Genomic DNA, 14433 nt, shown 5'->3' on the forward strand with positions numbered 1-14433 from the left:
GATCGTGAAGAGCTGTGTGATGCGCAGCTCTTCACGCTGGACGCGAGCTACATACGGCTAGCGAGCCACATCGTGGCCACTCCTGTTATATAGTATCATCGGAGCTGCCATGTAGTTAAGCAGTAGCGATATAAAATAATTTAATTGTAGTTATAAATAGTAAACTTGTTTAGCTTATATTGTAATACTTAGGGAATAACATGTTAATGTTGTATGTATATTATTTCTAAGTTTTTTTTACAATAGTATTCATATGTCACTATTGCTGTGTAACGTAAGCACTGTAGAAATGGCAGCCATGTTGTCATTTTCGCTTTGAATCTTGGTAGCATTAGTTACTGTTTTTAGAACAGTTCTCATATGGAAACAGGAACGTAGGAAGTAAAGAGTAGGCAAGCAGAGAAGAAGAGTTGAAGATGTCTAATAAACTACCAAGTTAAGTTCTCAAATCTCGAAAAAGTTTTATATGCATCTTCAATTACTCTCCAAGGATACGGAACTGTGAAGCTAATAATTGAAGTACAGTATAATATAACAGGCTTTGCATATGAAAATATTTTGTACTTAATGAAAGGCAAGTGATACATGTTCTAAGAAGTAATATAGAATCAATGGTAAAAAGTCTCTGTGTTGGAAAATGAATTTGAAACTGCTCAAATAATGTATTCCTGTTGTTCGTGAGATTTTTCTTCATGCCTGCTTCAGAAAATTGACATTAAAGGAAATTTTTATACGGCCAAGTGAGACTACAGAATATTTAGCTGAATGCTATTTTCGGTTTGTTTTGTTCCGTATGTTCTCTCAACATTGAATTAACTATGAAAATTAGCACATGAGAGAAATTTATTGAGCTCATTTATGTTATTCTTAAAATTGCTATATAATTATTTTTTGTATGTATTATTTGCTGTATATAATTATATGTTTAAAGTAAATAAATAATAAGTAAAAATACGAGGCTAATCTTCTTGAATGGCAGTCAGTCTCAAGTAGAGTAATGTGGGCAAATATGAGAATGGGGAACTGGACAATGAGACTTATTTGTGCCTATGGTCCCACAGAAGGTTCTACTAAGGTAGAAGTGGAGGAATTTTTTGAGGCTTTAGAAAAAGCAACTGACACAATGAAAAATGAAAAGTTGGTCCTTGTTGGGGATCTAAATAGCAGAGTAGGAAATGATTGTGAGACATACAAAAATATTTTGGGAAAATTTGGAGAAAAGAGCAAAGCTAATAATAATGGCAAATATCTGTTGGATTTCTGCTAAGGACATGGACTGGTTATTACTAACACCATGTTCCAACATAAAAATGTGCACAAATTCACATGGAGAGAAGAGGCTAGGAATAAGAAAAGTCTCATTGACTATGTTATTGTTGATAGTGATGTTTTCTCCCTGGTGCAGGACACCAGAGTGTACAGAGGATTTGAAATTGGAAGTGATCACTATTTAGTCTTGAGCAGGATAAAATTGAATTTCATATTGAAAAGAATAACATGTAAGAAAGTTTTAAAGCGAATAAAAGTTGAGCAGCTCTCAGATGTGAACTGTAGACTAAAATACACAAAGATTATTGAAGAAAAAATGAAAGAGTTTGAGAACAGGAATCAAACCTTGGAGATTCAGTGGCAAACTCTGAAGAAAACATTCATTGATTCTGCCAGAGAGGCATGTGGTGAGGTTGTTTGTAAGGATAAAAAAAATCAGAACTCCCTGGTGGACACAGGAAGTTAAAGAGGCAGTGAAGGAAAAGAAGAAAGCATACCAAAAGTTCCTGGCAAATAAGTCAGCTTGTGCTCTTAGAGAATATAGAGACAAATGCAAGAATGCTAAACACTGTGTAAAACTAGCTAAACAAAAGTCATGGGATGACTTTGGCAAGAATATAGAAAATAAATATCAAGAAGGTGGCAAAATATTCTGGAGGTTGTTGAAGAAACTTAAGAATGGAGGAAAGAGTGCTGTAAAAGGAATTAGAGATGATAAAGGTGACATGAAAATGGGAGAAAAAGATATCCTTGAAGTATGGAACAATTACTTTGAAAAACTGCTAAATGAAACAAGCAGTGATGACAGCACAGTGGTAAAAAACACTGACCAGGCATGCAGTCAGGAATACATATCCATACTTGAAGTAGAAAAAGCCATCAAAGGCTTGAAATGTGGAAAGGCAGCAGGAGTAGATGATATTCGACCAGAAATGCTGAAGTATGGTGGTATAAAAGTCTTACAGTGGCTGCACTGCATAGTTCAGAAAGCCTGGACAGAGGGACGAATTCCCGATGATTGGAGTAGAGCTCTGATAGTACCCATATATAAAAAGGGAAATAAAACTGCATGTGAGAATTACAGAGGTATTTCCCTACTGAGTGTTCCAGGCAAGATCTATGTAAGTATACTTGAGAAACGGTTGAGAAGAATTGTGGAAGAAAAGCTTGGTGAAGAACAAGCTGGATTCAGGCCAAATAGAGGCTGTCAGGATCAGATCTTCACTTTACAACAAATAGTCGAGAAAGCATGGGAATATAACAAAGATCTGTATTTAAGTTTTGTCGATCTGGAAAAGGCATATGACAAGGTGCCAAGAGAGAAGCTATTTAATACGCTGCAGTTATATGGTGTGAATGGGGCATTATACCAAGCAATACTTAGTCTTTATTTGAGTTGTAAGTCAGCAGTCAGAATTGAAGGAAGTACAGGAAGATGGTTTAATGTTAAATCTGGTGTGAGACAAGGATGTACATTATCCCCTCTGTTATTCCTTATCTATATGGATCACATTATGAAGGAATGTGGTATTAAACCTGATATCAAAATTGGAGATGTTAATGTCAGCTCTTTGCTTTATGCGGATGAAGTTATACTTCTAAATAAATCTGCTACAAGTCTGCAAGATTCTCTGACTAAATTGAATAGCTGTTGTAATAGATATGGTATGAAGGTCAGCAATAAAAAGACAAAGACAATGAAAATAGGCAGAATCATTGAAAATGTCAACTGTGTTGTGAATGGAGAACCTGTGGAACAAGTAAAACATTTCAGCTATTTAGGCACGATTTTTACTGAAGATGGTAAATTAAATATAGAAATAGACAACAGAATCAGCAAAGCTGGTATGGTGGGAAGTCAATTGAATAAATTCATATGGAATAAGAGAGAAATTAGTCGGAACACTAAATTAGCTGTATACAAGACAGTGTTCAAACCAGTTTTAACTTATGGATCTGAGAGCTGGGTCAGAAGTAAAACACTTGACCAAAGACTAGAGACCACAGATATGAGAGTCCTGAGAAAGATTATAGGTGTGAACAGATGGCATCAATGGCAATATCATATTAAAAACGAGGATATTAGGAAAGAACTTGACATTGTCAGCATCCAGGAATGCGTTAGCCGAGCTAATCTTAGGTGGTATGGTCACTTAAATAGAATGGGCGAGGAAAAATTAGCAAAACAAGTGTTCTCTGCCAGGCTGGCAGCAAAACGACCCAGAGGAAGGCCAAGATATAGGTGGATTGATACGATACAAAGTGCTTTAGACGATAGAAATATAAGATCTGATAATGTTGGAGTCTTGACAAGTAACAGACTGATTTGGAGGAAAATTGTAGATAGGAAATTAATAATGATGTAATTTTTTTCATGTAGTACTATCATATCCTGTACACCCCTTGAGGGTACATGGCAGGAATTTGATGATGATGATGAAGTAAATATTTTAAATTTTATAATTGCGCTTCATTTTTTTAGAAAATAATATGTTGATCATGAAGTCAACACATTATCACAGATACGAATTTGGAACATTTTAACCAAAAAAAAATCATCATCATCAAATTCCTGCCATGTACCCTCCTAACTTGCTATCTACAATTTTCCTCCAAATCAGTCTGTTACTTGTCAAGACTCCAACATTATCAGATCTTATATTTCTATTGTCTAAGGCACTTTGTACTGTATCAATCCACCATACCTTGGTCTTCCTCTTGGTCGTTTTGCTGCCAACCTGGCAGAGAACACTTGTTTTGCAAATCTTTGTTCACCCATTCTGTTTAAGTGACCATACCACCTGAGATTAGCTCTGCTAACGCATTCCTGGATGCTGACAATGTCAAGTTCTTTCCTAATATCTTGTTTTTAATACGATATTGCCATTGATGCCATCTGCTCATGCCTGTAATCTTTCTCAGGACTCTAATATCTGCGATCTCTAGTCTTTGGTCAAGTGTTTTACTTCTGACCCAGCTCTCACATCCATACGTTAAAACTGGTTTGAACACTGTCTTGTATACAGCTAATTTAGTGTTCCGACTAATTTCTCTCTTACTCCATATGAATTTATTCAATTGACTTCCTACCATACCAGCTTTGTTGATTCTGTTGTTTATTTCCATATTTAATTTACCATCTTCACTAAAAATCATGCCTAACTAGCTGAAATGTTTTACTTGTTCCACAAGTTCTCCATTCACAACACAGTTGACATTTGCAATGATTCTGCCTATTTTCATTGTCTTTGTCTTTTTATTGCTGACCTTCGTACAATATCTATTACAACAGTTATTCAATTTAGTCAGGGAATCTTGCAGACTTGTAGCAGATTTATTTAGAATTATAACATCGTCCGCATAAAGCAAAGGGCTGACATTAACATCTCCAATTTTGATATCATGTTTAATACCACTTTCCTTCACAATGTGATGCATATAGATAATGAATAACAGAGGGGATAATGTACATCCTTGTCTCCCACCAGATTTAACATTAAACCATCTTCCTGTACTTCCTTCAATTATAACTGCTGACTTACAACTCAAATAAAGACTAAGTATTGCTTGATATAATGCCCCATTGACACCATATAACTGTAGCGTATTGAATAGCTTCTCTCTTGGCACCTTGTCATATGCCTTTTCCAGATCGACAAAACTTAAATACAGATCTTTGTTATATTCCCATACTTTCTCGACTATTTGTCGTAAAGTGAAGATCTGATCCTGACAGTCTCTATTTGGCCTAAATAGAAGAACAGCTTGTTCTTCACCCAGCTTTTCTTCCACAATTCTTCTCAATCGTTTCTAGTATACTTGCATAGATCTTGCCAGGAACACTTAGTAGAGAACTACCTCTGTATTTCTCACATTCAGTTTTATTTCTCTTTTTATATATGGATACTATGAGAGTTCTACTCCAATTATCGGGAAATCGTCCCTCTGTGCAGGCTTTCTGAACTATGCAGTGCAGCCACTATAAGACTTTTATACCACCATACTTCAGCATTTCTGGTCGAATATCATCTACTCCTGCTGCCTTACCACATTTCAAGCCTTTGATGGCTTTTTCTACTTCAAGTATGGATATGTATTCCTGACTGCATGCCTGGGCAGTGTTTTTTACCACTGTGCTGTCATCACTGCTTGTTTCATTTAGCAGTTTTTCAAAGTAATTACTCCATACTTCAAGGATATCTTTTTCTCCTGTTTTCATGTCACCTTTATCATCTCTAACTCCTTTTATAGCACTCTTTCCTCCATTCCTAAGCTTCTTCAACAACCTCCAGAATATTTTGCCACCTTCTTGATATTTATTTTCTATATTCTTACCAAAGTCCTCTCATGACTTTTGTTTAGCTAGTTTTATACAGTGTTTAGCATTCTTGCATTTGTCTCTGTATTCTCTAAGAGCAAAAGCTGACACTTATTTGCCAGGAACTTTTGATATGCTTTCTTCTTTTCCTTCACTGCCTCTTTAACCTTCTGTGTCCACCATGGAGTTCTAATTTTTCTATCCTTGCAGACAACTTCACCACATGCCTCTCTAGCTGAATTAATCAATGTTTTCTTCAGAGTTTGCCAGTGAATCTCCAAGGTTTGATTCCTGTTCTCAAACTCTCATTTTTTCTTCAATAATCTTTGTGTATTTTAGTCTACAGTTCACATCTGAGAGCTGCTCAACTTTTATTCACTTTAAAACTTTCTTACATGTTATTCTTTTCAATATGAAATTCAATTTTATCCTGATCAAGACTAAATAGTGATCACTTAGAATTTCAAATCCTCTGTACACTCTGGTGTCCTGCACCAGGGAGAAAACATCACTATCAACAATAACATAGTCAATGAGACTTTTCTTATTCCTTGCCTCTTCTCTCCATGTGAATTTGTGCACATTTTTATGTTGGAACATGGTGTTAGTAATAACCAGTCCATGTCCTGAGCAGAAATCCAACAGATATTTGCCATTACTATTAGCTTTGCTCTTTTCTCCAAATTTTCCCAAAATATTTTTGTGTGTCTCACAATCATTTCCTACTGTGCTATTTAGATCCCCAACAAGGACCAAATTTTTCTTTTTCATTGTGTCAGTTGCTTTTTCTAAAGCATCAAAAAATTCCTCCACTTCTACCTAAGTAGAACCTTCTGTGGGACCATAGGCACAAATAAGTCTCATTGTCTTAGTACTAACTCTTTCTATTAACATATTTGCCAGTAAAATAGCCTTTCAGCTTAAATTAGTAATTAACAATAAATATAGGAGTACACCACTTTGGCAATTCGATAGTAGAGGTATGTAAGTTCATGTTTGCTTAAAACCTTGATATTCCAGGTCTACCTACTCACTGATGAGACCTCAAAAAAGGTTGAAACCGGTCTGGGTAGTGACCTCTTCTCATAATGTAAAACAATATATATACATCGCTTAGGAGCTGGGTTTTTACATTATGAGAGAATATTAAAGTAAGTGATGGAGCTTGCTCCACCTTTGCATGGAGTTGCCCTGGTGTTGTACTACCCAAGTGATCATTTACACTTGGGCTTGCCGATAGTTTTTTCGGCATGGAACTCTATGGATTTCGATCTGAGTTTCGTACCCGGCTATAAAAACATAAAGGGATTTACCATCCCCCTTTCTATTAAAATATATATATATATATATATTGTTATCTATACTCTATGACTATCTTTAAATACAGGTTGGACATAGGTGGGGAATAATATACATGGAGCAGATCAAGTTCGCACATAAAAATATAACAATTTGGTGCTGGTGTAAATGGGATTATATCAAATAATACATAATCTCTATTTGAGTTGTAAATCAGCAGTTAAAATTGAAGCAGATACAGGAAGATAGTTTGATGTTAAGTCAGGTGTGTGACAAGGGTATAGATTATCTCCACTGTTATTCATCATCTATATGGATCATATTATGAAGGAAAGCAGTATTAAGCCTGATATCAAAATTGGAGATGTTAATCTCAGCTCTTTACTTTATGCAGATGGTGTTATACTTCAAATAAATCCAGGATTCTCTGACTAAATTGAATCAGCGATAAAAACATAGATAATGAAAACAGGCAGAAATAATTAAATGGAGAACTTGAATGGAGAACCTATAAATCAAGTAAAACATTTCAACTATTTAGGCACACGTTTTAGTGAAGCTGAAAAATTAAATTTGGAAACAGACAGCAGAATTAGCAAAGCTGGTATTAGGAAATAAACTGAATAAATTTATATGGAATAAGAGAGAGTAAAAAATCAAGACAATGTTCAAATCAATTTTAACTTATGGATCTGAGAGCTGGGTTAGAAATGATCAGACTGGAGACCATAGATATGAGATTCCTGAGAAAGATTAGGAGACTGAACAGATGGCATCAATGGCAGTATCATATTGAGGATATTAGGAAAGAACTTGACATTGTTAGCAGAGCTAATCTCAGGTGGTATGGCCACTTAAACAGAATGGGAAGGGAAAGATTAACTAAACAAGTGTTCTTTGTCAGGATGGCAGGGAAAAACCCAGAGGAAGAACAAGATCTAAGTGGACTGGTACAGTAAAAAGTGTTAGTTTTTACTGTACCAGTAAAAACTAACACTAATGTTGAGTGTTGTTTCCAAAGCCAATGTTTTTCTTTTCTTGCTAGCAGTAGAAGAATCGGACTTGCTTCTTTTCGATGACATTATTATTTTTTATGTGATAAAATTTTTACCAAGAACATAACATTAAACAATTGCAAGGCTTGTAGACTATAAAAATCATGTATGAATGGAGACCACGCGAAACACGTCAGTGCTTGTTCACAGCATGTGCGACACCAGCGAATGTCTGCCGGCACCTGAAAGATACGACTAGTGGTGAGGCATGCAGCGGGATGGGAATACGTACATATAAGAAACTGCGTAACTCCGGATTCGCTTAAGTCGGGGTATGACTGTATACAGATGTCAGGGCAACTCTGATGCCAAGAATTGTATTCTCAAAGGCTCTCTGGTCAAAATTTTGAAACTTACCAAGGTTCTACATGTATTCAGCTTCGAAATAACGTTGGATCTTTAATACCCATTATCTGTATATGAATATGTATTTTTGGCATTTTCTATAAATCAAAAAAGTATTTAAACAAATGAAAAGTGGTCAATTGCTTTAGTCTTTGACCTCTAGATCTTCAGAAGTTTCTATCTTCAATGCCAGAAAGTTTATTTTGCAGATACTATATAATTAAGTATTTATTCCAATATTCTTTCTAATATACATAAAGAAGAAAATTTTGTAATAAAGCTGACAGTAGAATTTAGTTTAAATAATACGTATTGTACATCTCATTTCCTAACACACTAAACACACACACACACGCATCTCAAATCTTTATAAAAATGTTCTTACTAGCAACTTTGTGTAGTTATTTATCTTGTGTGTGATTAATATAAATTTTCTACATCAGGATTAAGAGTTTTAGTATACAGACTATTTAGAATATACATCTAGGATGATTTCATACTATTTTAAAAAGAATCATCTCAAGCATCTCAAATCTTTATAAAAATGTTCTTACTAGCAACTTTGTGTAGTTATTTATCTTGTGTGTGATTAATATAAATTTTCTACATCAGGATTAAGAGTTTTAGTATACAGACTATTTGGAATATACATCTAGGATGATTTCATACTATTTTAAAAAGAATCATCTCAAGTAATCATCACAGACATATCCGAAACATTAAAATCCTTAATGTATAAAAATAGAAAGTGACATTCAGAAGTTTTATATAACAAATATCATTTTAAAATAGCTAATTAATAATTAAAATAATTTATAATTTTTTTATGAACTTGAACATCAGTTATTTTTTAATATGACAAAGTTTCAAACTGGTTACCAGAGTAGTTATTGAATCAAGTGCATTTATTGTCTCTCTCTCTCTTTTTTTTTTTTTTGTTAGAACATAAATTATATTCCTATTTCCTATGTAAACAGTATTGTCAGCAGTGAGTAATTCTTCCATCTCCTTCAGTAGGATGCTCTGCACTGGTAGTACCATCAGGAGGATTTCCCTGCTGATAAAGAAAAGCCAGATTTGATGCTTTTAAACGAGCAGCAGTAGCTATAAGTGATGGGGATGGACTAATACAGGGTGTAGAACAATGTGAATTTGTGAGATCACACTGATCAAGAAGGCGGATCATCTCATGTGGACTTGGGCCTCCATTCTGGTTAGATGCTGCAAATGAAAAACGTGTTAGTACTATTTTTACTTATACTCAAAACAAGAACTTTACAAAAATATTACAAAATGCCAATTTTTCTATATAATGATTATATTTATATTATTATTATTCAAAACGTCCATGGTATCACTAGATTCATTGTGGGAGGCCCATCACAGACAACACAAAGTTGTCTATCATGACATTCCTTAAACGTTTGATGTCTGCATTCTCAAACCCTATTAGCAATGGATTTCATAGTCCAGCAATCCTCTATGCAAAACAGCTACTTCTCATCCTCTTATTTACTCACTTTCTTTTGCAACTTTATAGGGATGAATTTTTGCTCCTGTTCTACCATATGAAAATCTTCTGTGTCCATCCTGCAGCTCTCTCTCTCAATAGAACCAAACTCTGCAATTTTCATACCTCCAGACTATCCTCATAACAGTCATGATAACATTTTTGTTATCCACCTCTGCATCCTATCTAAGGCTACTTCATCCCTTCAAGTCCTGGTGAACATATCTGAGAACAATAATCTAGATCTTGTTTGATCAGCAAGAGATTTATAAAATTGAGCCTCCGCCCGCTTATCACTGCTGGTCAATGTCCTTCATATTGCAGCAGTCCTCTGGGTTACCTTCACCACCTTTGTGATATGTTCTCTAAACTTCAGATTTCTTCTGTCCATTACCACATGGACCCCAAATCTCAAGATCTTACATTTTAGTTGCATTAAACTGATATCCCCATTCATTCACCTACTTGTCTAGTTTATTCCAATTCTTCTGAGGGACCACAACCTTGCCACTATTACTAATAACTCTTCAAAGCTTCACATCATCTGTAAACAACTGAATATCTCCCTACAATCCAATGACAAGATTACGAACAGAAAAGCTAAACAGTAAAGATCCTAGTACTGAAACCCAAAGACTCCCACTTGTGGTCTTCGGTCCCTCTTTACCAAACAATCAATTTCAATTCAATTCATTAACCTAATATTGAAACTCACATGTTGCAACTTAAATATAAACTCATCATATACCACTCTGTCAAATGCTTCCACAAAATCCATAAAATTAGCAGTATATACCTCATCATCATCATATACCCTCATCAACTGCTCATGTTATTACTTTATTATAAAAGGCAATCAGATTACTGAAACAAGAGTGTACTTCAACAAATCTATGATGACTGTTGCTGGATAATATCCTCATCAACCCGAGTTTGTATATGATCTCTCACTAATTTCTCCAAAGTCTTAACAATTACAGAAGAAATACAAACTGGTTGACAGTTAGATACCTTCATTCTACCACCATCCTTATGCAATGGTGCCATTTTATCCTCCTTCCACTCTTGATACTTTTCCAGTAACTAGACTTTCATTGAGCAGCTTAGGCATTAGTTCAATGGAGTCATCAGTTGACTCCATTGAACATTGGCAGGATATTGTCAACACGTTTGTACATTCTCTTAAAAGTATGGCAAAATTCCACCTAGTATGATATGACTGACTTATTTCCAGAGTATTTAGTATTTGAAACACATTCTCCTCATGCACTTCTAACTTTGCGCACTTCATCCCTCTAATAATAAAATCTGCTTTTTTTGAGGATGAAATATCCCAATAAAAGTGATCCTTAATAAGTCCACTATGTTATCTTCATTGGTCAACTTAATCCCCATTTCCATGTGGATTGCGTATCCACAATCATTTCTTCACCTCGTCACATAATGAAAAAATTCCTTAGGATTTTCCTTGGACTATAATATTAGTCTCCTTGTATTCCATTTATGTCTTCCTTACTATACTGGCTACTTTTCTAGCTTGAGTCTTACATTCTTAATGAAACTGCTCTCCCCCCCTTTCTCTTCATACTTTTTTTCCATAACACCTTAAAAGTAAAGAGGTTTTCAGGTGAAACTGTAATGAATATTTATCAAATGTCACTCTGGATTTATTACATTTATGCTGGTCTAGCTGACCAAGTGGATAGGATCTCCACTCTCCAATCAAGTTCATGGGTTCAAACCCCCCACAATGGGCATGGATTTTTCTTTTATATATGTGTGAACCCTGCACATGAGAGATCCCAAGACTTATGACACAAAAGTGCTGTGTGTGTGGGGGCAAGTTAAAAGAAGAAAGGAATTTATTGATGTGGTTCTTGAAGATCTGAGGATTGTAATCAATCAAAAAAAAAAAAAAAAAACAGATGCAGGGAATGAAGGGGGCGAGAAACTGGTTCAACAAATTTGGAGCTAAAACATGGGTATGAATGCTCTCTTCTCAATATAATCAAGTATTCTGAGGGAGGTCCTTGGTGCACCACACCAAATGTGAGAACAATATTCTAAGGTCTAGAAGATTTGAGTTTTATAAAGTCAGGAGTTGAGTAGCAGAGAAGTACTGTTTAGAATGAAAAAGAATACCACACTTTTTTTTCAGGCAGATGATTATAAACTTGATATGTTTATGCCAGGAAGCCAGATGTGAAAGTCAACACAAAAGGTGAAAATTTATCCTTGATAATAAGCAGGATATTGTCAAAAGTGAGGGAGAGTGAAGTGTAGTATTTCTTTCTTTCTTTCTTTCTTCTCGGAAATGAGACAAGACAGCATTTTGGTCACGTTAAAATTCATTAAGTTATCCTCACCTCACTTGAGTACTGAAAGGGGATCAGTGTTTAAGGAAATGGTTAAAGAAAATCTTGAAGCATGAATTACTTGAGCACTACAAGGTTTGGAAAATTACAAAGAGAGAGATTGTTGATGTACAGGAGGAAGAGTGTAGGTGAAAGCACAGAGCCCTGAGGTACCAGGATTGAGTGAAAAGTCTAATGAAAGGAAACCAGCCTCCTTGACACATGATTGACCAGTGAGGAAGCTGGCAATCCATTCATAAAAGGAAAGAGAAATGTTATAAGATGCCAGCATGGTAAGAAGGCCATAAAGTTAGACTTGATCAAATGCCTTAGAAATATTGAGAGCCACCACTTGAGTTTCTCCACTTTTCCATAACTTGTGTCCAAATGTGGATGATCTGCTAGGAGGTCTACTGTAGAATGAGAATGATGGAATCCATATAGGTAATCACTAATGGTGAGTTTCCAAATAGTTAAACAGTTGGCTGTTGATGATCACATTTTCATATTTTCAGAGTACTGATGTTAGAGCAACAGTGTGATAGTTTGATGGTTGACTTTTTTCTTTTATTGGGTACCAGCTGGATAAAAGCTTGCTTCCAAGCTGTATAACAGATGGCAGATGAGTATGATAGTGTGAAGAGACATTACAATGCAGGAGTAAGTTCTAGAGCACTATCAGGGCCAGGAGAATTATTGGTATAAAGGGTACGAAGCATTTTTCTAATGTCCTTGATGTATGTGTGTGTTAGTATTTGATTTTTTGAAACATGTCCAATAGCCATGAAAACTATGAAATCTCTAACCTTGATGACGAGACCACTGATAGAAGTATCAGGGATTTACAGAAGACGTTATGGAGGATTGTTCTTTATATTAGCAGGTTGGTGTTTATCAAATGCTACAAGTTCAACAATATTTTCTTCCCATAGTTCATTAGTTTTAAAGAAACCATCAAGACTCAATGAGCAGAGAGGATATATTATAAGGCTAAACAAGAATTTCTCCAAGAATGAATTCTTGACACTAAATGTACCACAGCTCAAATGAATTTCCATAAGGAATCTTTATCCACCTCCTTAGAATAAATTATAGCAAATAATGTATGGCAACACATTAAGAACATGCTTGCCTCTCAAGCCACAAACAAATTTAAATTAATTAGAAAATTTGATGCTTTGAAAGCAGAACAACAGAAACCAAAAGATCATCTTCCTCTCAACAGGGTTATAATCAATAAGTTTGGTTACCATCTTTCAAACGTAGAAAATATATTCTTTTCTATGTTTGCAATTTTCCTCATGTAGCATTCCCAAAGAACACTTATTCAAAACTGAAAAGGATGCTTCTTTCCTTCCATCTTGGGAAGCTAATTAATGCAATCAAACCAAAATTAACCAAGCAAAATCACCAAAAAAGTAGATACCAAAGCAGAACTCCAAGCATTAAAAAATTTAAAAGAAAATGAAAATATTATAATCCTTCCAGCAGACAAAGGAAATACTACAGTTATCCTAGATACTGAGGAATATTATTAAAAATGTCAGTTAATACATGCAGATACTTATTCCATTCTTCAAAATGATCCAACTCAAGGATTAATTAACGAAACTAATAATCTCCACGGGACTACTTTTGAATTCCCTACAGAATTAAGGTTATTTCTCCAGTTTCTGCACTTTTTCATTTCTTGCATGTATAAGGTTCCTAAAATTCACAAGGTAAACACCCTGCTAAGATCAATTGTAGATGGGATTGACTTCCCTACTTATAAGTTATCTAAGCATTTGGCAAAATTATTGAATGCTCTTACAGGTTCTTCTAACTCCTACATTAAGAATTCCGAACATTTTGTTTCTATGATTGAATACACACATCTACAAAAGGATGAAATCTTGGCCACTATTTAATAAGGTACCCACAGAAGAAGTATTCATTCTTTTACAAGATAAATTATCCAAAACAGTCATGATACTCTTAAATCATTGTATAACTTCAGGCTACTTCATTTTTAGAAACACGATCTACAAACAAAATTTCAGGTTAGCCATGGGAAACTCTCTATTACCTGTACCAGCAAATATATACTTAGAGCCTTTGAGTAAAAAAGCAATCAACTCCTTTCCATTGAAACCAAGACTATCAAGATTGTAGAAAAGATATATAGATGATGTTTTCTTAATTTGGAGCCATGGTACAGATTCATTCCAAAAGTTCTTGAATCATCTTAACCACCAACATCCTAGGATAAAATTTACAGCAGAACTAGAAGTGAATGGTTCC

General features: G+C 35.0%; 1 protein-coding gene across 2 annotated transcripts in view; it reads right to left on the reverse strand.

The window, feature by feature from the left end:
- Positions 1–8559: 8559 nt before the first annotated feature.
- The window catches only part of LOC150102489 (BTB/POZ domain-containing protein KCTD3), a 290210-nt gene continuing 284336 nt past the window's right edge, over positions 8560–14433 (reverse strand). For both annotated transcript variants that reach the window (XM_090399756.1, XM_090399757.1), the window contains exon 18: positions 8560–9507. In XM_090399756.1, the coding sequence (XP_090255882.1) occupies positions 9269–9507 (239 nt within the window). In that variant the 3' untranslated portion in view covers positions 8560–9268. The remainder of the gene's footprint in view (positions 9508–14433) is intronic.

This window comes from Typopeltis vanoorti, chromosome 10, assembly GCF_054136105.1.
Source record: "Typopeltis vanoorti isolate ZY-2024b chromosome 10, IOZ_Tvanoo_1.0, whole genome shotgun sequence".
Taxonomy (NCBI): Eukaryota; Metazoa; Arthropoda; class Arachnida; order Uropygi; family Thelyphonidae; genus Typopeltis; species Typopeltis vanoorti.